Here is a 24,929-nt window from a genome sequence, read left to right as displayed (position 1 = left end):
CTAGGAGCCTATCAGCTTGCTTGTAACTCGAGTATCAGCGGATGGCCCGAAGACTAACTGCAAAGGAAAATACCGCATGCCTGACCACTTGGACTTTGGCACTCGAATAAAGTGATTTCGACAGGGATGACTTCAACTAAGTGCAGAATGAAACTGCTAACTGGGATCAAGGTGGGGAGCACTGGCAAGAGCTGTGAACAGACAAACGATGTGAAAAGGCTCCCACAGTTGCGTAAGCCCAACAACTGACTGGGGCACACAGGGGAGGGAAAACTCAGGAAAGCGTGGGTAACGACTGCCAGTGGGCACGAGCACCCAGAGTAGGAAAGTGCTAACACTGCCAAGAGCTATGCAAACAAGGGCTCTTTGTAGCTGTACAGCTGTGCCTAAATGAGGTAGATATGGTCAGGAAGAATGAATTCTGTATTTGGTTTGCGTGGCAAGGTTTTGGTAGTGTGGGGGCTACAGGAGTGGCTTCTGTGAGAAGCTGCTTAAGCTTCCCCCATGTCTGATAGAGCTCCAGGACGGACCCACTGCTGGCCAAGGCTGAGCCCATCAGCAACAGTGGTAGTGCCGCTGTGATATTATATTTAAGAAGGGGAAAAAACTGTTAGGCCACAGCAGCTGGAGAGAAGATTGAGAAAACGTGAGAGAAGCAGCCCTGCAGACAGTAAGGGACCCCACGCTGGAGCAGGGGAAGGCTGTGAGGATGAAGGAGTGGCAGAGACAAGGTGTGACGAACTGCACTTTAGTGCATCAGGCTGGTTTACCTCTGCAGAGCTGCAACTGTCTGTAAGCTAGTTTGTCATTAGAGAATTTGCTGTAGGTAAAATAAAGGCTAAGGATGCTTGGAGAAAAGTAGAGATGCCCTCACTGGAGAGCTTACTTTCACTGTGGAAAAGTCATCCATTTCCTCTGATGTTCATGACTCAGTTACTGGACTGTATTAGTTTTAGTTTAGGTGGTTGTTCAAGATGGGATTATGAGATGTAAATGTATGCATGAATGCTGTTCCAGCCACTTTCCCTTGACACTGTGAATTGATATTGCAGGCATCATGAGGTGGTTTGTACTCTAATGGGTAGAGAGCTGCGTTAATAAAAATACACTTAATACACAGCCTTCACGTTAGCCTTTTTCGGCTCATTTATGATTGTCTTTAGGCCATTTGATTCTCTGAAGAAGATTCCAAAACATCCATTGCCTTTTCAGCTGATGCAGGAACCTTCTATAAATCAGGTCTCTAAGAAGGAAGAACAACGCCGAGGTAATTATTTCATTCTATAGTTACCCAGCCATACCAAGCCTGTCTCTGTGAATTTCAGCAGACATCGGCTGAAAGGTCAGTGCTGAAGGGACATAAACCATTAAGGCCAGTAATCTCCTCCTTCAGAAAGGAAAGGTGAGCAGCACTGATGGTGCTAAAGGATCGGGCTACAATTTACGACTCAGAATTTTTAGCTGATTCATGATGGGCTTAGTGTAGGTTTTGTGTGTGTTATTTAAGACTGGTGGTCAGAAAAATAAGAGCATGTGTGATCTCTAGAGAGCGAAAACCACAGCAATTACATGACCGGGCCGCGGCGGGAGCAGAGGCTGCAGCCCCCGACACAAGATGGCCGCCAGGAGCCCGGTGCCGGGACTACAGCTCCCAGCGTGCCCCGGGGCGCCCCTTCCCGCCCTCTGACCCCCGCAGGAACCAGGGCCGCCTCCCCGGGGCTGCCCCGGCCCAGCGCCAGGCCCCGGAGCCCCGGTGGAGCCGGGAGGAGGAGGGCGGAGAGGGAGAGAGCGGCGGAGAGGGGTGGGAAGGGCCAGAGGGACAACGGGGAGAGCAGGGGGGAGCTGGGCAGGGAGTGGAGGGAGGAGAAATCCCTGTGAGGAGCAGGGGGAGAGCGGGAAAGAGATGGAGGGCAGGGGACAGGGTCAGGACGATGAGGCGGAGAAGGACAGAACGGCGACAGCCTCCAGGGCTGAGGTGGGGGAAGAGCAAAAGGGGACGGGGAGCGGGATGGAGGCCCAGAGGGAAGAGGGTGAGCTGGTTCTCTTGGAGGCCACCACAGCAGCCTTCCTCTGTCCCTGGTTTTGGTGAGATATGGAGCAGTGCAGAGATGTTTCTCGGGCATCCAGGCCTGAGGAGGGTTTCCCAGTGCCCCCGTGAGAGATCTTGCTCCCAGGAAGCACCTCACCATAATGCTGAGGCCGTATCCGCCCCCCTGGAGCTGGGTACAGCTGCTCTGAGGGGTCTCACAGGGAGGACAGGGTCATCTGACACAGAAGTGATGAGCTGAAGCCCGGTGGCCATGGCTGGCCAGTTCAAAGTCTCCGAGAGCCTCAGCCTTTCTCCCCAGGAGTGTTTAACCCAGGTTTTACTGTTATGTACAGGGTCGGGGTGTGTTGTCCCTGGCTTCCAGGGGTTATGTTATTTTTACGTTATCTCATGTTCTGCATGGTCTTTTTTTGTGGAGAGTCCTCTTTTTCAGCTTGTTTACCATTTTAGGGCTTAGACAGGGGTCTTTGTTTTGTGTACAATGTTTTGTCTGTTGGTTTTTTTTTTCTGTTTTGGTGGATTGTGTTGTGTTTTCCATCTTGAAACCATCATTTCTGGTCCAGTGTGTCCACTGCAGGTGGGGCAGTGCCACTTCTGGTGCAGTCCGACTCGTTTCTGACTTCTGGCCCATAAGCACTAGTTTTTACACAGTTGATTTCCATGCTCTACAGGGTATGATTACCTCAGTAAACTGCTGATTTTATCCCCCTGGAAGCTCTGGGGCCATCCTATCTATGGGCCAGGCTGGATTGAAAACCCAACAAACAACCTGAAAAAAAGGTTTAAACGATTCCTGTATTCACTGGAAGATTGCAAAGTTTAGTGAAGATTTCTTCCCTTCCTTTTGGCTATGTAAGTTATCCAGTTGGAAGAATGCCTCTAATCTAACACAGTATATGTCAGTGATCCTTCTCCAATGTTTTTGATGTCACTCTTAACTTTACTTTGAGAGAGCTTTAAACCAGAATCAGTGCTGGATGGGGATACCAACAGGATTGCAGTAGGTAAGCCGAGGGCTGTCAGGGATCGTGGGAGGGTGGCAGTGCTAGTGGGAACATTTATGCTGTTCCTGGGAGCACAGAGGGCTCAGGAGCGTATCTGAAATGCTTGTACACCAACGCACGCAGTATGAGAAACAAGCAGGGTGAACTGGAAGTATTTGTCGGCTCCCAGAGCTATGATATTTGTTTTAGTGAGACTTGGTGGAATGAGTTCCACAACTGGGGTGCTGCGACAGAGGGCTACAGGCTGTTCAGGAAGGCTGGAAAGGGCAGGCGAGGTGGAGGTGTTGCAGTGGACATAAGGGAGAGGTTTGGTCGTACAGCCCTTACAGTCAGTGATGATGTAGTTGACAGCCTCTGGATAAGGATTTGAGGAATGGAAAACAAAAGAGATGTTGTAATGGGTGTCTACTACTGATCACCCAGCCAGGATGTAAGCACTGATGAGTTATTCTGTTGGCAATGAGGAGAAATTTCTGGATCAGTAGCCCTTGTCCTTATGGGAGATTTCAACTTTCCAGATATCAACTGGGAATATCATACTGCTGTGACAATCAAGTCTTGGAAATTCTTGAAGTTTGTAGGAGATACCTTGTCACAGGTACTCAGTGAGCCAACTAGGAAAGATGCCCTCCTAGACTTGCTAGTTGTGAATGGAGAAGGACTCATGGGGGATGTGATGGTAAGTGGTTGCCTTGTCCACAGTGATCATGAAATGGTTGAATTTAAAATTTTCAGCGTAATAAGACTGGACTTCAGGAGAGCAAACTTTAAGCTATTCAGGGAGCTGGAAATCTGCTTCTGAGGGCTTAGGAGTCCGTGAGTGTTGGTCAGTCTTTGACAACTACCTTTTAGAAGCACAGGAACAGGCAATTCCACTGTGCCGTTAAGTCAAGCAGTCGGGGCAGAAGACCAGCTCGGCTGAACAGAGAACTCATGGAGCTCAAGAAGAAAAAGAAACTTTATGGTCTCTGTAAGCAAGGTCAGGTTTCGTGGGAAGATTACCAAGCTGTGGTTCGTATATGCAGGGAGAAGACATGAAAAGCCAAAGCTCAATTAGAGTTGAAAGTGGCCACTGGTGTTTCAGATAACAAGGAGGTCTTTCTTAAGTATGTTAATAGCAAGAGGAGGTCTAAAGGAAATATTGGACTGATACTTGTTGAAGATGGTCTAACAGGGATGAAGAAAAAGCAGAGGCATTCAATACATTTTTTGCCTCAGTCTTTAATAGTACTTGATAGACCTCGGGCTGCCCAGTCCCGTGAGTCGGAGGGACAGGAGTTGTGGGAGCAGTGACTTTCCATTTGTGGATGCTGAAATTGTCAGGGATCAGCTGTATCAGATTAATGTTCACAAGTCCATGGGGCCTGATGGGATTCATCCCAAGAGCACTGAAGGAGTTAGTGGATCTCATGGCAGGACCCCTCTCAATCATCTACCAACAGTCTGGGGAGTCTGGGGAGGTCCCCGCTGACTGGAAGCTAGCCGCTGTTATTTCGGTCTGCAAAAAGGGCATGAGAGAAGACCCAGAGAACTACGTACCTGTGAGCCTAACCTCAGTCCCTGGAAAAATTATGGAGAAGATTATACTGGATACTAGTGAAAGACATTTAAAGAATAATGCAATCATCAGGCACAGTCAACATGGGTTCACAAAGAGAAAGTGCTGCCTAAGTAATTTGATATCCTTCTATGATAAGGTCACCCACCTCATGGATGAAGGGAAGGCGGTGGATGTAGTTTTTCTGGATTTTAGTAAGGCTTTTGGTACTGTTCCTCACAGCATCCTTCTGGACAAGTTGTCCAACTGCAGGATGAGTGGGTTCATGGTGTGCTGGGTAAAGAACTGGCTGGGCGGCAGAGCTCAAAGGGTTGTAGTCAATGGGACTACATCTGGCTGGTATCTGGTCACCGGCGACATTCCTTAGGGTTCAGTTCTAGAACCGGTGCTGTTCAATGAGCTGGATGCAGGACTGGAATGCACCATTAGCAAGTTTGCTGATGATGCTGAACTGGGAGGTGCTGTTGACTCTCTTGAGGGACAAAGATGCCTTGTAGAGGGATCTAGATAGATCGTAGCATTGGGCAATGGTTGATGGGATGAAATTTAACAAGTCAAAATGCCGGCTTTTGCACCTAGGGCGGAATAACACCAGGCACAAGTATAAATAGGGAGAGCAGCCCTGCAGAAAGGAATCTGGGGTGCTGGTTACCAGGAGGCTCAACAGGCGTCAGCAGTGTGCCCTAGCAGCCAAGAGGGCAAACCACATCCTGGGGTGCATCAAACAGAGTAGAACCAGCTGGTCAAGAGAGGGGATTGTCCCACTGTATTCAGCGTTGGTGCGGCCTCACCTGGAGCACTGTGTGAAGCTCTGGGCCCCGCCATTTAAGAAGGATGTGAAGGTCCTTGAGTATGTCCAGAGGAGGGCAACAAAGCAGGTGATACAGCTGGAAGGTGTGTCCTCTGAGGAGTCTGGGTTTGTCTAGTTTGGACAGAAGGAGGCTGAGGGGTGACCTCATCACTCTCTACTGCTTCCTGAGGAGGGGTTGTGGAGAGGGAGGTGCCAAGCTCTTCTCCCTGGGATCCAGTGATAGGACACGTGTGAATGGTTCAGAGCCGCTCCAGGAGAGGTTCAGGCTGGACATCAGGAAGCATTTCTTTACCGAAAGGGTGGTCGAACACTGGAACAGGCTTCCAGAACAGGTCAATACCCCAAGCCTGTCAGTGTTTAAAAGGCATCTGGACAATATCCTTAAAAACATGCTTTAATTTTGGTCAGCCTTGAATTGATCAGGCAGTTGGACCAGATGATCGTTGTAGGTTCCTTCCGTCTGAAATAGTCTAGTCTATTCTATTCTACTTGTCTTACTCTAGTTTGAATATAATGTTGGCTATTTAGGTAGGTATTTTTTATTCTTAGGTAGTTTTGAACTTTTTAAACTACTTAAAGGCTACTAAGCTTCTTTAAACCCTCCTAATTGTAGACTGTTTGAGCATGCCGGATATTGGCGCTTGTACAAGGTAACCGGGACTACTGTCTGTAAAATAAGGTTTAGATCAATGGTGTTTTAATGCTTGCATTGAAAGATGATCAAAATGTAAAACTAGCTAACAGTTTTCCTGAACTAAATGTCACGTTTATATGTCTAGAACTTGTTTGGAATGTTGAAGAGGATTTCAGGCCTGTTCCAGACACCTGGATTCCAGCAAAGGACATAGAGTTGTCTAACAGCAGTTCTTTGCCCAGTGAAAACGGATATATGCCAGGTGCCTACGACGCAGCACAGGTGAAATAGAGGGGAGGGGGGCCCATCTTTGAAGTGAATTAAAAGTAGTTCCAGAGTTAAAAGTAGTAGTTAACATATTCGGAGAACAAATGGAATGTCGTTCATTCACTATGCAGAAAGGCTTTGATCTTCTGACACATTGAAAATAATTGCAGTTTGCTGCACGGACGTTACAGGGTTTCAGCTAGAGGCAGAGTTGTCACGTTTGCACTCCTCTGACGTGTCTCTGAGATGTGGCACAGTTTTTCTTGTTACTCGTTCTGCTTGTAGTTAGCTGTGGGTTGTTTTTTTTATAATGCATACAAAGCTTATTTCTTTTTTTTAAAAAAATCATTTATTGTAATGTTGGCTTATAGAATAAGTATTGTTAATAAGAATGTGATTTTTGATTAATTAGCAAGTCTATATTATTTCTGAAGCTGTGGAGGACACCTTGTTTCTGTTTTGCCTTTTGTCCTTCATTGTCACTCATGTTATTCAGATAATTGATTAACGTTTATAAGCACCCTAATGCAGAGGATCCTACAATTAAAGCACACACATCCCCACCCCACAAAGTTGGGAACTATTGGACTACTATATCAAAATCTCTGGTATTATTTCTTTTAACTGATATTATTTCTTTTTTATTTTAGCTCCGTTGCCATCATCTTGATTTATGCTGGCCACTCGCAGAGACGTACCTGAATTCTCAGCCTGTTGTAACTTCTTTTAGTAGAACTAAATACGACCGTGACTTTGAACCAAAGAATTTGTTTCACCATTTTTCAAACTTGTATGGTCAAAGACTTGACAGACTCAAAGATATCAAGTTTGGTGCTTGAAATGATTTTTCTCTTGTAAATTGTGTCCTCGCACTTGTGTCTACCGCAGAACTCTTTACAAATAATCTTACGGTTTAGGCAGCAGCCTCGGTACTGTATGATTTTAAGTTTTTCCTAAATGACTGATTTTATATAACGAGAGATCTGCCATCCAGAGCAGAGCTCTAGCTTCCAGCGTGTTTGTTTTCAGTTCTGAAAATTCCTTAACTTTTGAACTAATTTCTGGGAAGGGTTATAATTAAGTGTAGAATGTTGTCTAACACTGGCTGGTCCTAATAGCTTATCTAATTAATGCAATCAACTTTAAAAGTCCCATAGGTTGCACTTCTATAAATATGATTATTATGACACTGTTGCAGGTAGGATTCAGATTTAGGATCTAGTTGTTTCTTGACAATAAAGGACATATTTCAGGTGGGACCGGAATTGATCCTGAGATTTGATGCTTTTTTTAAAAGTTGTAACAGTTTCTTTTGGGGGAAAACTTTTCACTGTGTTAAGTGGTAAGCTGCAGCATTATCCTATTACTTGAAAACCTAATTAAGCCATATCCTACAGGTACTTCCACTATTTTGGGACAAAAAGAGTAAATAATCGAAAGTATACTAGTTCTGTTTTGGAGATCCTTCGTAATTAGAGAGAGACGTGACTCGGCTTAGTAATACCCATTTTCAGACTTCATTTCAATTAGGACACTTCATCAAGGGCATGTTAAGTAAGATGACACATAAATAATAAAGGTGAGAATGCATGATCATAGGAGTTAGCTTTATTTCATCTGTGCTATAAAAGTATACACCCAGCTATATAAAATTATACAAAATGAAAAATCGTTTATCTCCAAAAATACCATTAGTTTGGCTGAAATGCTATAACTTTATTTTCATTTCTTTGTCCTTGGATTTTCTCAAATTGAGGTAAAAATAACTAGGGATGTAAGAACAGACATCCAGCACACTGGCCCCAAGCCCATAATTAAGAAGTATGATAGCACGAGATAGCAAGAACAAATTACACGTTCTTATTGATCTGGAACTTTGCATACTTAGCACATTTTAAGAGTTTCTCAACTCAGGATAAGTCCAAGGTTTCAACTTCACCTGACACCCGTGTATTACCTTAATTACTGTTCTGAACTAAAATATAACATTGCAAAGCAGTTGAGAGAGGTAAAACTCAATTTTGGCTGGCGTATATAAATACTGACCATAATGTGTTGACTAATCCAGTTCTGCTCTTTTAGGTATGTGCTGAACTCTTACAACTTTAGTAGACTTGTATCGTTCTGAGATAAAAACAGAAAAATAAATCAGTATTATGTAACTGCCCCAGAATTTATTTTTGTATCAATACTGACGATACTAAACACTAGCCCAATCAACAGAAATGTTGCCTGGACTGTCCACTTGAACACTAAACCCTTCAGAAAACTGCTTTAATCTCTCTTCTAAGACAGTATTTTTTTTTCACTTTTTCACTGTAATTATATTTCAGATCCTCAGTTTCTTCAAAAAAGTTTTGAAGAAAAGAAAGCAAAGTTTTCTAGTTCCCAGCTTTTTTGTTTCTTCATAATAAAAAGAATGAAGGAGTACCACCTTTCTCCAGAACTTAGGAAATACACACCAACAACAGCTTTTTTTGCATTTTTCTTAAGAGGCTGAATGATGAGAGAATAAGCATGTTCTCTAGAGACACAAAAATTAAAAAATTTACCCATGAACAGCATATTCACTAACAACAAAATAGACTTCATGAACATAATGTTTAGAAATTTACTTTGTCATTAAGTATTAGTTTAGATATTGAAAAGCTTGCTCTAGCTAACCATAATTGTTCTCATTATCTTGCCTAGGATGATTCATGCAACTCACCTTTAATTGCTGTTTTTCCAACTCTGAGGCTTTCAGCTGTGTCTGGAGGTCAGTGACTTCTGTCATCAACTTGTCTTTTTCATCCTTTCAGTATGTCCTGCAAAAATGATGATAATTTGTTATGAAATTTAAGGTAATGAAAATCAATGATGTGAATAATCTTCTTGCAGCAAATCTGCATCTCCTGAAAGCTAGAACAGTTAAAGTGTCTAAACCCAATTGGGATCAACAACCAGCAAAAGTTCAAGTCATCTGGGCTTTTCTTTAGTTCTTGTACAAATTAGGTGGTGGTGTCTAGTTCCTGTGATTGAATGCAGTACTCCGATGGCCAGTCTGAGAAATACAACATGTACAGTTTCTCTGAATTAAACGCAGGGAATTTGGATATAACACAATACGAGGATCTTGTTAATTATATGAATAATTTCAAGAGGGTTAGTTTCTTCTCTGCCCCAGGGAGAACTGGGCAGAGAAGAACCTCATGAGGTTCAACAAGGACAAGTGTAGGGTCCTGCACCTGGGGAGGAAGAATGTCAGGCACCAGTATAGGTTAGGGGTGGACCTGCTGGAAAGCAGCTCTGAAGAAAAGGATCTGGCGGTCTTGGTAGACAGTAAATTATCCATGAGCCAGCAATGTGCCCTTGTCACCAAGAAGGCCAGTGGAATTGTGGGCTGCACAGGGAAGAGTGTGGCCAGCAGGTCAAGGGAGGTCATTCTCCCCCTCTGCGCTGCACTGGTGAGGCCACAACTGGAATACTGTGTCCAGTTCTGGGCTCCCCAGTTCAAGAGAGACAGGGAACTACTGGAGAGAGTCCAGTGTAGGGCAACAAAGATGACTGAGGGATTGGAGCATCTCCCTTAGGAGAAAAGGCTGAGAGAGCTGGGACTCTTTAGCCTGGAGAAGAGAAGGCTGAGGGGAGACCTTATTAATGTTCACAAGTGTGTAGAGGGTGGGTTTAAGGAGGACGGAGCCAGACACTTTTCAGTGGTTCCCAGTAACGGGACGAGGGGTAACAGGCACAGGCTGGAACATAGGAAGTTCCGATCAAATATGAGAAAAAAACTTCTTTACGGTGAGAGTGACAGTGCACTGGAACAGGCTGCCCAGGGAGGTTCTGGAGTCCCCTTCTCTGTAGATTTTCAAGACTTGCTTGGATGCAGTCCTGAGTAACATGCTCCAGGCAATCCTGCTTTGGCAGGATTAGTTGGCTGGACTAGATGATCTCTAGAGGTCCCTTCCAACTCTGAAATTTCCGTGATTCCGTGATTCCAAGACATCAGGGAAAAAAGACAGCCTGGCTGAACAGAGAGATATGGTTACAACACAGGGAAAAAAGGAGAGTTTATGGTCTTTGGAAGAAGGCTACTCAGGAAGGCTACAAGGATGTTGTAAGGCTATGTAGGGAGAAAATTAGCAGGGCCAAAGCCCAACGAGAACTTAAGCTGAATTTGGATGTTAAGAACAATAAGAAAAGTTCCTATAAACACACTAGTAACAAAAGCAGGACTCGGGAGAATCTCCATCCTTTATCCGATGAAGGCAGTAACATAGTGACAAAGGATGAGGAAAAGGCTGAGGTACTTAGTGCCTTCTTTGACTCCTCCTTTAGTAGTAGAGTGGGTTGTTCCCTGAGTACCCAGACCCCTGAGCTTGTAGACAGGGGCAAGGAGCAGAATGAAGCCGCCATAATCGAAAGGGAGATGGTGAGGGACCTGCTCCAACAGCTAGACATACACAAGTCTATGGGGCTAGGTGGCCTCCCCGCGAGGGTACTGAAGGAGCTGGCGGAAGTACTCACCGAGCCATTTTCCATCATTTACCAGCAGTCCTGGTGAACCGGGGAGGTCCCAGTTGACTGGAGGTTAGAAAATGTGATGCCCATCCACAAGAAAGGACGGAAGGAAGATTTGGGGAAGTACAGGCCTGTCAGTCTGACCTCAGTGCCTGGGAAGGTCATGGAACAGATCATGCTGAGTGCCATTATGTGGCACATGAAGGACAACCAGGGGATCAGGCCCAGTCAGCATGGGTTCGTGAAAGGCAGGTCCTCCCTGACAAACCTGATCTCCTTCTATGTCAGGGTGACCCGCTTGGTGGATGAAGGAAAGGCTGTGGGTGTTGTTTCCCTGGAGGCTAGTAAAGCCTTTGACACTGTTTCCCACAGCATTCTCCTGGAGAAACTGGCTGCCCATGGCTTGGACAGGTGTACACTTTGCTGGGTAAAAACCAGGGCGATGGCCAGGCCCAACGAGTGGTGGTGAATGGAATTCAATCCAGTTGGCAGCTGGTCACAAGTGGTGTTCCCCAGGGCTCGGTATCGGGCCAGTTCTCTCTAATGTCTTTGTCAATGATTTGGACGAGGGGATTGAGTGCACCCTCAGTAAGTGTGCAGACGACACCAGGTTGGGTGGGATTGTCGACCTGCTTGAGGGTAGGATGGCTCCAGAGGCAGATCTGGGCAGGCTGTACCGATGGGCCGAGGCCAATGGTACGAGGTTCCTCAAGGCCAAGTGCCAGGTCCCGCACCTGGGTCACAACAACCCCATGCAGCGATACAGGCTGGGGGAAGAGTGTCTGGAGAGCTGCCTGGCAAAAAAGGACCTGGGGGTGTCAGTTGACAGCTGGCTGGATGTGAGCCAGCAGCATGCCCAGCGTGGCTGAGAAGGACAATAGCATCCTGGCCTGTATCAGGAATAACATGGCCGGCAGGACTCGAGAGGCTGAGGGCCCTGGGCTCAGTGGTGCAAAGACTGAGGACAGTACAGGAGTAGCCTGAGTGTGCTTGAGGGCTGCTGGTGGAGCCGGTGGAGCTTTCCTTTGTAGTGGAAAACAGCATGAGAAAGAAATAATGCCCCAATATACAGCTGGGGAGGTGCAGACTGGACACCAGGAGAAAGAAATGTCATTCCAAGGGCAGTGCTGTGGTGCAACACGCCACCCAGAAAGAGTCTGGATCAGCCCAAGGCTTTGTGTTTGAGGGAAGAGCCAGGGAGGATGGAGAGATCTCAGCAAAGGAAGGTGGCAGCAAGGTGGGGCAGCCGGGTGGATGACTGCAGCCTGCAGGGAAAGAGGCAGAGGTGATGGGACACCGTAGGACAGCCTGTGGTGGAGATGACACAGGGATGTGGCAAAGCTGAAAGGCCCCTAACAGAGTCAACCTCTTCATGTCTTGGGCTATGGCTGTTGTCTCTGCCACTGATGCCTACGAGGAGTCAAGTTATCCTTCCAGCACTGGGGTCTCATTGCCTTCTCGTCCATACTTCAGAGCCTGGGAGGTGTCATATCATAGTGCTGGCCTTGGCATTGCACATCTCCACACCACACTGTGCCAGGAAGAGCCCTGAGGAAGGAGTGAGGGACAGGATCTCCCTTCCTGGGGGCTGGGGGTCAGGCCTTGGCCCTTTGGGGCTGTTGGTTGACAGCCGGCTGAATATGAGCCAGCAGTGTGCCCAGGTGGCCAAGAAGGCCAACAGCATCCTAGCCTGTATCAGGAATAGTGTGGTGAGCCGGACTAGGGAAGCGATCATCCCCCTGTACTCAGCACTGGTGAGGCCCCACCTCGAGTACTGCGTTCAGTTTTGGGCCCCTCGCTACAAGAGGGACATTGAGGTGTTGGAGCGTGTCCAGAGAAGGGCTACAAAGCTGGTGAGGGGTCTGGAGGACAAACCTTATAAAGAACGACTGAGGGAGCTGGGGTTGTTTAGCCTGGAGAAGAGGAGGCTGAGGGGAGACCTCATCACCCTCTACAACTACCTGAAAGGAGGTTGTAGAGAGATGGGGGCTGACCTCTTCTCCCTGGTGACAAGTGATAGGACGAGAGAAAACGGGTTAAGTTATGTCAGGGGAGGTTTAGATTGGATATTAGGAAACATTTTTTCACTGAAAGGGTTATTAAACATTGGAATAGGCTGCCCAGGGAGGTGGTGGATTCACCATCCCTGGAGGTGTTTAAAAAAAGGGTAGATGGGGCACTGAGGGACATGGTTTAGAAGTGGCTTTTGTCAGGGTAGGTTAAAGGTTGGACTTGATGATCTTAAAGGTCCCTTCCAACCTCAGCAATTCTATGATTCTATGATTCTATGATTCTATGCTGTCCATGGCATTGCACATCTCCACACCACACTGTGCCAGGAAGAGCCCTGAGGAAGGAGTGAGGGACAGGATCTCCCTTCCTGGGGGCTGGGGGTCAGGCCTTGGCCCTTTGCACTAATGAAACACATCCAGGGTTACTCAGCATCAGAGCCACCTTCACCTTGCTTTTCTTGACCTGTCGTCACTGCCTCCAGTTTCTGCTCTAACCGGACCCTGGGGACAACATCTCAGTGGTGTCCCTCAGTGGGACCCATTAACACTCCAAGAAACTTTGGAGTTTGAACCTGACTTTGACTTCTTGAGAGGTTTTTTCAGCTTCCTCTCAGTGTCTGAGGTTCATGGACTCGGCATCAATCCCACCAGAGGGGTCATTAAAACTCCTTGGGCTGGTGCTCTGTGTCTGAGCTGGGCTGGGCTCCTGGGATGGAGGGAGCTCACGGCAAGCGGGCAGCGCCTCAGAGAGACGGCTCTGCCCAGGAGCAGCTCCTCTGCCAAGCGCAGCAGGGCTGAGGGCACTGCCTGGGTGTCTCAGGGAGATGAGCGAGGCAGAGAGAGAGCTTAAAGGTGTCAGGATTGGGAGGACGACTGAGAGCTCACTGGAGGAGAAATCCTTGCAGCCCTTGGCACGGTAAGCCTCTGGGTGCAGGGCACTGCAGGTGGAGTTCCTGGAGGCATCTCCTAAAGCTGGCACAGCCACAGCTTATGGGATCTGTAAGGAGGCGGAGGGGGAGGAAGGGTCTTGTTATGAAATGTGAATAGCCGTGAAGCCAGGGTGTGCAGGCAGGGGTGCCCAGGGCTGTCCTTGAGCAGGGTCCCTGCACCCCGTGGGTCTGTGTGCCGGGGCAGGGACTCTGCCGGCTGCCAGGGTCAGCTCTCAGCCTGCCCCGGGAGACCCCCACGGGCATGTGGGGAGAAGCTTTGGAGAAAGAGCAACCGCTGGCAGGGGAGGGTCCTGCTGTTGAGAGGGTGCTGCGTGGGTGAGGGCTGCTCACAGCTGCAGATCACTGCAGGACGTTCCCTGGAGATTTTTCAAGAAGCACAGCACGGCAGGGGCTACCTGCAAGGGAAGGATCCTGTTCTTCCAATCTTCTACTCCGGGTTGTCTGGGTGGGCGATGGGACAGAGAAATTCATCTCTCAGTTGAGGAGGGGGCACTGAAATTCCAAATCTGTTTCTCTTAGAAGTGAATAATCCAGGGAGGGAGGATTGGAAATCAACAACTGAATCTCTGCCCCTGCAACGATACAGCCCTCAGCAGCACAAAGCTGATCTCACAAAAAGATATGAATGAAATTATTCTGAGGAAAGAGAAGTCATTTTGGGGAAAATTTTGGGAAATGGAATAGGACGGGCCCAAAGAAGTCTGCCTTAACTTGCCAAGGTCTTCTCCTCTTTCAACAGTCCCTCATGCCCAGAGTGAACAAATGTCCAATGGCAGCTCCATCACCCAGTTCCTCCTCCTGCCATTGGCAGACACACGGGAGCTGCAGCTCTTGCACTTCGGGCTCTTCCTGGGCACCTACCTGGCTGCCCTCCTGGCCAATGGCCTCATCATCACCACCATCGCCTGTGACCACCACCTCCACACCCCCATGTACTTCTTCCTCCTCAACCTCACCCTCCTTGACCTGGGCTCCATCTCCACCACTGTCCCCAAAGCCATGGCCAATTCCTTCTGGGACACCAGGGCCATCTCCTATGCAGGATGTGTTGCACAGGTCTTTTTCTTTGTTTTCTGTGCTGCAACAGAGGTTTATCTTCTCACTGTCATGTCCTATGACCGCTACGTTGCCATCTGCAAACCCCTGCACTACGGGACCCTCCTGGGCAGCAGAGCTTGTGTCCACATGGCAGCAGCTGCCTGGGGCACTGGGTTTCTCAATGCTCTCCTGCACACGGCCAGTACATTTTCCCTACCCCTCTGCCAGGGCAATGCTGTGGACCAGTTCTTCTGTGAAATCCCCCAGATCCTCAAGCTCTCCTGTTCAGACTACTACTTCAGGGAAGCTGAGCTTCTTGTGGTTGGTGCCTGTTTAGGCTTTGGATGTTTTGTTTTCATTGTGCTGTCCTATGTGCAGATCTTCAGGACCGTGCTGAGGATCCCCTCTGAGCAGGGACGGCACAAAGCCTTTTCCACGTGCCTCCCTCACCTGGCCGTGGTCTCCCTGTTTGTCAGCACAGGCATTTTTGCTTACCTGAAGCCCCCCTCCATCTCCTCCACAGTTCTAAATCTGGTGGTGGCAGTGCTGTACTCAGTGGTGCCTCCAGCAGTGAACCCCGTCATCTACAGCATGAGGAACCAGGAGCTCAAGGATGCCCTAAGGAAACTGGCTCAATGGAAGTTCTTTTTCCAATAATAACCTGTCTCCCTTCTCCGCAAGTTTCCTAGACTTTATGTTAGGCAATAAGCTTGCTTTTTTCTCTTGCAATAATCCTGCTTATGTATAATTTTCCGTGTTTGTACTACTTGTCTTGAGGTTTGATCCAGTTGTTTCTGACCCTTGCACAACACTGTGTCAAAGGTGACCTGTCTAATAGCAGCTCTTCAGTAAAAAGGCATCTCCCAGGTGCAGTGCCTGGAGGCTAGGTGCTTCCTCCAAAGGTGCTGCCAATAAAACGTCCAAGGAACGGGTCTTTCAAAGAGTCTCTTCTCCCTGTGTTCTCCCTGTGTTTGGGGTTAAGCTCACTGTACTATTGGGTTCCGTTGGACCAAATGTTCTGGTTTTAAAGGCTCTCTTCTTGTGTCCACTGGTAGTGGAGATGGCGCATGAGCTCCTGATTAACTCCTCCGACTGCTTCATATGTGTCAGGACCTGCAGCATACAGCAGATTCTATGGAAATGAATTTGGATGTGTGAGGAGAGGATGGGGACTCGCCACGTGCCCTGAGCTGTGGGTGAATGAAGACACAGAAGGTGAAACGCCCACAGAGGTGAAGTCGCCCACAAGCAAAACATTAAATTGAGGTATGCACAAACGAGAACTCTGCAGTCCCCTGAAAGTCAGTGGGGACCCAGTAGGCATGGGAAAGGGAGAGGTGTGGGAGCTGCCTGAGGACCCCCAGGGCCAGGAGCGTCGTGCTGTCCTGGGGAGTGGGGCTGATGGGAGCAGAGGAGGGGGCAAACTCAGTCAGGGTTGTGGGTTCAGCTAAATAGGATAGCAGGAGGGGCAGAGAGTGACTAGCCTGTTTAAATTGTTCCCTTGGGGCCAGCACTGGCCTGGGGCTGATGGGGAGGCTGAGCTCCTTGTCTGCCCCACAGGAGCTGCTGTGCCCTTCAGAGGAGCTGGGGCTGGGGATGAGCGCCAAGAGCTCTGCAGCAGCTGTGGTGGGCACTGCCATGGGACCAGCCCAGACCGGGCAGCTGTGCTTGGCTGGGCAGAGGAGGGGGCAAGGGGTCTGGGGAGAGCCGAGGAACAGCTGGGATGGGCTGGTAAAAGCCTGGGAGAGGAAAACATCAGTGTAGAGCTAAGTTGTGCAGGGCGTGGGCACTCCAGGTGTGGCCTCACCAGAGCCGAGTAGAGGGGAAGGGTCACCTCCCTCCATCTGCCAGCAATGCTTTTCCTAAACAGCCCAGGAGGCTGTTGGCCTTTGCCACGGGGGTGCGTTGCTGGCTCATGCTCAGCTGCTTGTCCTCCAGGACCCCAGGGTCCTTCTCTGCAGAGCCACTATCTAGCCAGTCAGCGCCCAGGACGATGTCCACTGTGTGGCTAGATCACAAGCTGTCCTCCCCCAGGGACTTTCTCAGCAGCACCTTGGCCTTCTTGGAGATGAGCTCCACCTCTGTCACAGGTCCCACAGAGCTTCAGAGAAACCTGGGACAGCAAACCCCTCTCCTGCCAGGGCTGTGCAGCCAAGGCCTGTTTCTCTCTGGCCTCAGGGACTGCAGCTTCTACTCTAGTTGTGGGAACCCCATTCATCACTTTGTGTCCACCTGACATCCACTCCAGCATGCCTCTCCAGGTTTTCTGGTAGGACGTGCGGCTTGTGGGGGACCCACACTGGAGCAGTCCGTGCCTGAAGGACTGTACCCCATGGAAAGGATCCACGCTGGAGCAGTTTGTGGAGAACTGCAGTCAGTGGGAAGGAGCCACATTTGGGGAAGCTCAGAAACGAAGTGTTATGAACTGACTGCAACTCCCATTCCACAAACCCCTGTGCCACTTGGGGCAAAGGCAGAAGAGTTAGGAATGAAGTTGAGCCTGGGAAGAAGGGAGGGAGGGGGGAAGGTGGTTTTAATTGTGTTTTATTTCTCACTGTCATTTTTAATTAATTTCCCCAAGTTGGGTCTGTTTTGCACATGACAGCAACCGGTAAATTAAAAACATGGTGAGAGTTCCCCTCACACAAAAGTGCAGTTATTTCATCATGAAGGCAATTAGATTGGCAAGGCATGATTTCATAAAATCATAGAATGGTTTTAGTTGGAAGGGACCTTAAAGATCATCTAGTTCACACACCCCTGCCATGGGCAGGGACACCTCCCACCAGCCCAGGCTGCTCCAAGCCCCGTCCAGCCTGGCCTTGAACCCCTCCAGGGATGGGGCAGCCACAGCTTCTCTGGGCAACTGGGCCAGGGTCTCACTACCCTCAGGGTGAAAAGTTTCTTCCTGATATCTAATCTAAATCTACCCTCTTCCAGTTTGCAACCATTACCCCTCGTCCTATCAATTCATGCCCTTGTAAAAAGTCCCTCTCCAGCTTTCGTGTAGGCCCACTTCAGATACTGGAAGGCTGCAATAAGGTCTCCACACAGCCTTCTCTTCTCCAGGCTGAACAACCCCAGTTCCAACAGGTCCATGTCCTTCCTATGTTGAGGACTCCAGAGCTGGACGCAGTACTTCAGGTGGGGTCTCACCAGAGCACAGCAGAGGGGCAGAATCCCCCGCCTCCCCCTGCTGGCCACGCTTTTTACGCAGCCCAGGATGCGGATGGCTCTCAGGGCTGCGAGTGCACATCACTGGCTCATGTTGAGCTTCTCATCCACCAGCACCCCCAAGTCTTTCTCCTCAGGGCTGCTCTCAAGCCATTCTCCACACAACCTGTATTTGTGCTTGGGATTGTCCCGACTCGTGTGCAGGATCTTGCACTTGGCCTGGTTGAACCTCATGAGGTTTACACAGGTCCATCTCTCAAGCCTGTCAAGGTCCCCCTGGATGGCATCCCTTCCCTCCAGCTTGTCAACTGCTCCACAGCTTGGTGTCATCGGCGGCCTTGCTGAGGGTGCACTCAATCCCAATGTTCATGTCGCCAACAAAGATGTTAAATAGCACTGGTTCCAGTACTAACCCCTGAGGAACACCACTGGTCACTGCTCACCACTTGGACATCGAGCCATTGACTGCAACCCTTTGAGTGCAACCATCTAGCCAGATTTTTGTCCAACAAGTGGTTCATTGGTCAAACCCATGTTTTTCCAATTTAGAGACCAGGATGTCATGCGGGACAATGTCAAATGTTTTGCATAAGTCCAGGCAGATGATGTTAGTTGCTCTTCCCTTATCCACCAATGCTATAACGCGGTCATTGAAGGCCATCAAATTTGCCAGACACAATTTGCTCTTGGTGAAGCCATGTTGGCTGTAACCAATCACCTCCTTATTTTGCAGGTGCCTTAGCATAGTTTCCAAGATGATCTGCTCCGTGATTTGCCAGGCACAGAGGTGAGACTGACTGGCCTGTAGTTGCCTGGATCTTCCTTTTTTCCCTTTTTGAAAATCAGCTTTCTTGTTGCCCTTGATGCCTCTGGCCAGATTTGACTTTATCTGGGCTTTAGCTTTCCTAACATGATCCATGGCTGCTTAGACACTTTCTCTGTATTCCTCCCAGGCTACCTGTCCTTGCTTCCACCTTCTGTAGGCTGCTTTTTTCTTTGATTTACCCATGGTAAGTCCATGCTGATGGTTCTTAGCACAGCTGCCAAATGGGCCACACAGTCTGAGGCACAAGTGGAGCTGGTACTCCCAAAAGAGGAAGAGCTGGTCAGAGATGTGAAGACCAGTCTCAGCCTTGGCTGTAGTGACCATAAAATTGTGGTCTCCCAGATCTCCAGGGAAACAGGGAAGGAGAGCAGCAGAGCACAGACCCTGGACAGTAGGGAAGGAGGCCTACTGAGGGCACTGGCAGGTGGGCTCCCATGGAAACAGTGACAGGGCCCTGAAAACATCCACAGGCCTTCATGGCCCTGACCAGCTTCACATGGGGCCTCCACCCACACCTCTGTCCATCAGCCCAGGAGTCCCTTTAAGCCCAGGCCTGAGGTTCAGACCCAGCTTGATCTATGCTGTAGGTGTAAAGGTCTCCAGACACAGCCTTGCCTGTCCATGGACCTTGTTGGTTTGGTCTTGCAGGCTGACTTCCCAGCTTGATTTTTTACCTGGTGTACCATGAAATAACTGACATTCACTGAACGGCCCTCCGAGTGCCAGACCCCAGCTAATTCACAGGGGCCTAGGGCCTTTCTGCTTGCTTTCTCCATATCACTTGGTCAGGTTTTGGGAGGAGAGGAAGAAAAGCACTTGAGGTTTCTGGGTGCCAATGATTGAAAGTGGGAAGCAGAACCATCCCATGTGAAATGATTTAAAGGCTAGGCTAGTTCAACACTCTTATTTTCAGCTCCTTTCTTGGCCCTGAAAACCTCCCTGTGGGGACAGACCGGCTGGTATGAGGTCCCCGAGACCTTCCCTTCTCCAGGCTAAACAAGGCCCTTCCCCTTCAGCCCCTAAGCATCTTGGTGGCCAACCGCTGAACTTGCTCCCAGCTGTCAGAAACTTCCTTGCTGTGGTGGGTTGACTCTGGCCAATAGCCAATAGCCCAGCAGCCACACAGTCACTCACACTTTCTTCCCCCTTCCCAAGTGGGACAAGGAAGAAATGAAGTCTGAAAAGTTTGGGGTTGACACAATAACAGTTTAATAAGTGAAGAGAAGAGATTAAGAAAACCTCAACAAGCGAAACACATGCCATCACTCACCACCTCCCACAAGTAAACTGATGGCCAGCCAGTCTCCAAGCAGCAGACTCCTTGAACAACAAAACCTTCACCGTCTTCTTCCTCTGTCTCAAGCCTTTATTGCTGAGCATGAGGTCATATGGTATGGAATATGCCTCTGGTCAGCTTGGATCGGCGGTCCTGGCTGGATCCCCTTTCAACTTCTTTCTCACCTCCCACCTACTCACTGGAGGGAGCAGAGTGAGAACTAGAGAAGGCCTTGACACCGTGCAAGCTCTGTTCAGCAATACCCAAAACACTGGTGTATTATCAACACTGAGTTTTCTCAAGTCCCATGGGCGTAGGAAACAGCCGTCCTCTGGGACTTCTTGTGGTCTGGTCCAGAAGAGAAGCCGTGCTGGGCTGGCCTTTTTCCTTTAGGAGAGTTAGACCTGCAGCCCATGGAGGACCCCGGTGGAGCAGGCTCCTGGCAGGACCTGCTGCCCAAGGAGAGGAGCCCATGCTGGAGCAGGTTTTGCAGCAGGACCTGTGGCCTGTGGGGGACCCACACTGCAGCAGTCCATGCCTGAAGGACTGTACCCCGTGGAAAGGATCCACGCTGGAGCAGTTTGTGGAGAACTGCAGTCAGTGGGAAGGAGCCACATTTGGGGAAGCTCAGAAACGAAGTGTTATGAACTGACTGCAACTCCCATTCCACAAACCCCTGTGCCACTTGGGGCAAAGGTAGAAGAGTTAGGAATGAAGTTGAGCCTGGGAAGGAGGGAGGGAGGGGGGAAGGTGTTTTTAGTTGTGTTTTTTTTCTCACTGTCCTATTCTGTTACAATCAATTGGAAATAAATTTAATGAATTTTCCCAAGTTGGGCCTGTTTTGCCTGTGTTGAGAATTGGTAAATTAACTGGTAAACAAACGATCCTCCCAATTTATTGCTATTGACAAACGTGGCGAGAGTTGCCCTCATGCACAAAGGCAGTTACTTCATCGTGAAGTCAATCAGGTTGGCGAGGCATGATTTATCCTTGGTAAGTCCATGCTGATGGGTTTTGGACACATTCTGTTGTTGGTGCCCAGAAATATCACCCAAAAGGACTCGAACTGATGGCCCTCTCCTCACCGATGTGAGCCTGTGCAGCCTGGGGTTCCCTGGGGTGCACTTTTGGATTCCTCCAAAGACGGGTGCACCACTTGCTTGTCCTCTCTCACAAGAGACCTCCGCCAATCCCATGACCTCTCAGAAAGGACATTCCAAAGAAATATTGATCTTCCCTGTGACGCCATTACAACTATTCTCCCTCTTATATAGTGCAGTCAGTTTCTCTGATTGTTCATATACTTGTCCCGATACAGTGACCATTTCTAAAGTCACCTTTTCAGATCCAGACTGTCTAGGCAAAGGCCCTTTCCATAATTCTTCAGTTTTCTTCTCCATTTACTCTTTGTTCATTCAGATACCTCTCACCTATGCTGCTGCTTTCACCTTCAGAGACTGAACAGCTTGACTATCTTTCAACAGTCTAATTGTCTCCTTATCCAGATCTTTAATTATGTTTATATCTATCTTTTTTTATCTAACTACCTAAAATATTTCTCCTAAGATTATCCCTTGTAGAAAAGCAACCTCATTAGTGGTAGCTTGTACTTAGCGTGTGATTACAGAATACGATTTATTATTTATGAAAACCGATTGTGCTTTACTTCTCTGAAGAATGGGAAAAACTCTCCTGTGCCTGAGTGCAGCCATGTCTCTAAGGAGCTCAGGTGGGAGATGGTGCAATGGAGCTGTAACCTCCAGCTGCAGAGATCAGTGGAGAAGTCTGGTGCAAGGAGCAGTGATGTAAGTCCCAGGTGGGCAGTGTCAGAAATGGGGAGGTTGGGGAGGTGAGGAGCAAGGCTGTCCATGCAGCGATGGACGTCAAGGGACTACTTTTCCTTTCTGCCCAGACTTCCTGAGCAAACACTCTGCATCAGTATCAATCAGAGAATGCTTCTATCACCTCTTCTTTAAAGTGAAATGTAATAAAATATATCCTTCAACATAAAAGATGCATCTTTGAAATCCTCCTACTTAATTATGCTATGAAACCTCTCTAATTAGCTGTACAAGTCTTGAAGACTTGAAGAAAATTACAAAAGGAGAAATACCTTGTTAAGGCTTTCTGTCTTTTAATGAGCCCCATGGTGTATTTGCTGCTGAGTCCATAGACCTCAGATAAGGAGAGAAGGTTGAACAGAGTGCTCAAGAAATCAGAAGCCAAACTCAAAGTACCTGGAAGCGTTAATGAGCCCCACTGAGGGCCATTCCTGACAAAGCCTCCCCAGGGACTCGTTAGAGCAGATAGCTGGAGGCTGTGATTGCAGGTGGGCAAAGGCAGAGTGCAGGTGGCTGGAAAGCTGAAGAAACCCTTGGTTTGTTTGATGCAGCAGAAAGGCCAAGCCCTCAGCCCCAGGACCTGGCAAGGCAGATCCTGTCCCTCACTTGTGGCCCAGGGCTCTTCCTGGGACAGAGGGATGTGAGGGGGAGCAATGACAGGTGTAGGAAAATTCTGTGACACCTCCTGGCCTCCCAAAGAAGGGGCGAGCATGAAACAGAGTCCTGAGGCTCAAAAGAACCACAGACGCATAGAATCAATTATGTTGGAAAGGATCTTGAACACCATTGAGTCCAACTGTAAACCTAACACTGCCAGGTCCACCACTAAACCACACCCCTGCATGCCACATCTTGTGGTGCTGTGCTCTCCCCCTTCCCTGCCCCTCTGGCTCCTGCTCAAGCCATAACCATCAGTGGGAGTTGTGATGAGTTGCACCTGGACTTTGGGGGATGGCTGGTAACAGTCAAAACACTGTCTGGAGTGGGGGCCTAGATATTTTGCTCCCATGCAAATATGACGATAGGTCAATTCTCTTACTCTATAAACAGTGGACAGAGCAAGAGCCCTTGGAGCTCTCCTGCACGGCAGCGGCTGCATGACAGGACCTCCCCTTGAGCGGGGACGCTCACTTGAGGTTCGTCTCCTCGAGGCTGAGAGATTCCTTGCCGCAATGGATTCTCAGTAAGTGACTAATAGAGTGCTAAACTTTGAAATCTTAGCTAAGGGATGTAAAGGATTGATTGCGCATATATAATCCTTGAGACATAAACCATTAACCAAAGCTGGGACTAGGATTGGATCCAGCCACACCCAGACTCCTCTCTGAGAAGGAGTTTAGAAAGCAAGTTGAGCCTCATGACTCAACGGGAGGGTCTCCCTGAGAGCTTGTCTTACCCTGTCCTCTATGCAGTAAATAATCAGGTGTACCTTGTCATCGAATCTCGTAAAACACTATCGCATTCACTGCTAACTTTGTTAAATCACTGTTTTCTATTAATAAATATTTCACTATTCATGACCAGGCACCTTGGCTCTGTCGGATGCCTTACCAAGTGAGCCCAGAAACCTCAAGCCAGGGAAGAGAAATGCTGAGACATTTCACTGCTGAGAAAGTAAAAGCTGGCAGAAGCCTTGGGACCATTAGTGTGGACGTCCCACCACCTACAGAAGAGTCCAGAAAGTTTCCAGGAAGAAGAGACCTCCGAGGCACCTAACACAGCCACAAGCCTCATCCTGCCCCAAAAAGGTATGCAGAAGGAAATGACTTCACACACACAGACCCCAGTTGTGAGCCTGCTGATGGACAATCATGTGCCCAGGCCGCAGTGATCCCACAAGCAACCTCTAGCTGCTGGCATGTTCCATACGTGCTGGCGTGTTCCATACTGTGTGTTGCATTCATACTCACGCTGCTGGCATGTCCCGTACTTGGGACCTCACAAGAACCAAGGCCGGTCATCACCCCTCTGCTGGCCTAAGGGGTGCTCTGGAACACAGGGCTTCAAACACCTCTGACCTTGCTCATGGTCTCTCAGGTCCTCAGGCAGCAGCACCCTCACAACTGGCATTCAGGCCATACGCCTGCTGTGGGGCTATCAAGGACTCAGGCAGAAGTGACCTCCCAAGCACCGAGCTCATCCATGAGGCTGGTGCTGGCCTATCGGGCACTCAGACAGCAGTGACCTCCAAAGCAGTATCAGAGAGATCTGCCTGTTTCTGGTCTATCAGAGATTCTGGCAGCACTGACCTCATAACCAACATCCACACCATGTGCCTGCTGCTGGCCTGTCAGGTACTCATGGAGAAAGGACCTCGTAGGCACCGAACCCAGCCTTGAGCCTGGGGTTGGCCTGCCACCTGCAGAGACAGGGGTGACCCCAAAATGAGCATCCAAAGCAGATGCCCGCTGTTATAGCAGCAGTGACCTCACAATCAACATGCCAGACCTTGGCCTGCTGCTGGACTGGGGTTCTCAGGCAGAAGGGACCTCACAAGCATCTACTCTAATCATAAAGCCTTTTGCTGGACTGCCATGTCCTCACAGAATCATGTAGATTGAAAGGGATCTTTGGAGATCATCTAGATCAATCCCCCTGCCCTAAAGGGAGTCAGCCAGAGCAGGTCACGTAAGAAGATGTCCAGGCTGGTTTTTTTAAGTATCTCCACGAATGGACACTCCACAGCCTCTCAGGGCAGCCTGTGCCAGGGTCATGCGCCCTTGATGCCGAAACATGTTTTCTTGAGTTCAGTTGGAATTTCTTGGTTTTGAGGATTGGGGCCTAGCACATAAGCCCTGTGTGGGGACGGTCAGGGACATGGGCGGCTTCTTCAACCTGGTGAACCTCCTCCAGTGAGGGTCATCATCCAAAAGGGATAACCTCACTCGAAGTATGGGGGAGAGGTGGGTGGGACAGGATAGATATAAACACATGGAAGGATTTTGCTGAAGAGATTATTAGCCTGCTGAAAGACCAGGGCATTCTTCC

General features: G+C 48.8%; 1 protein-coding gene and 1 long non-coding RNA gene across 2 annotated transcripts; both read left to right on the top strand.

The window, feature by feature from the left end:
* The first annotated feature begins 2,300 nt into the window (after nt 1-2,300).
* On the top strand, nt 2,301-7,175 carry LOC141734902 (uncharacterized). The gene is made up of 3 exons (XR_012584614.1): nt 2,301-2,899; nt 6,200-6,336; nt 6,972-7,175. It is a non-coding gene; the product is annotated as an uncharacterized LOC141734902 (long non-coding RNA).
* Nucleotides 7,176-14,548: 7,373 nt separating this feature from the next.
* On the top strand, nt 14,549-24,280 carry LOC141734811 (olfactory receptor 14A16-like). Its single transcript, XM_074566986.1, has 3 exons — nt 14,549-15,454; nt 15,666-15,726; nt 23,979-24,280. The coding sequence occupies exons 1-3, from the start codon at nt 14,549-14,551 to the stop codon at nt 24,278-24,280; spliced, it is 1,269 nt and encodes a 422-aa protein (XP_074423087.1).
* Nucleotides 24,281-24,929: the final 649 nt, after the last annotated feature.

This window comes from Larus michahellis, chromosome 25, assembly GCF_964199755.1.
Source record: "Larus michahellis chromosome 25, bLarMic1.1, whole genome shotgun sequence".
Lineage (NCBI taxonomy): Eukaryota > Metazoa > Chordata > Aves > Charadriiformes > Laridae > Larus > Larus michahellis.
The sequence above is the reverse complement of the archived record's forward strand: the minus strand, read 5'-3'. Positions and strand labels throughout refer to the sequence as shown.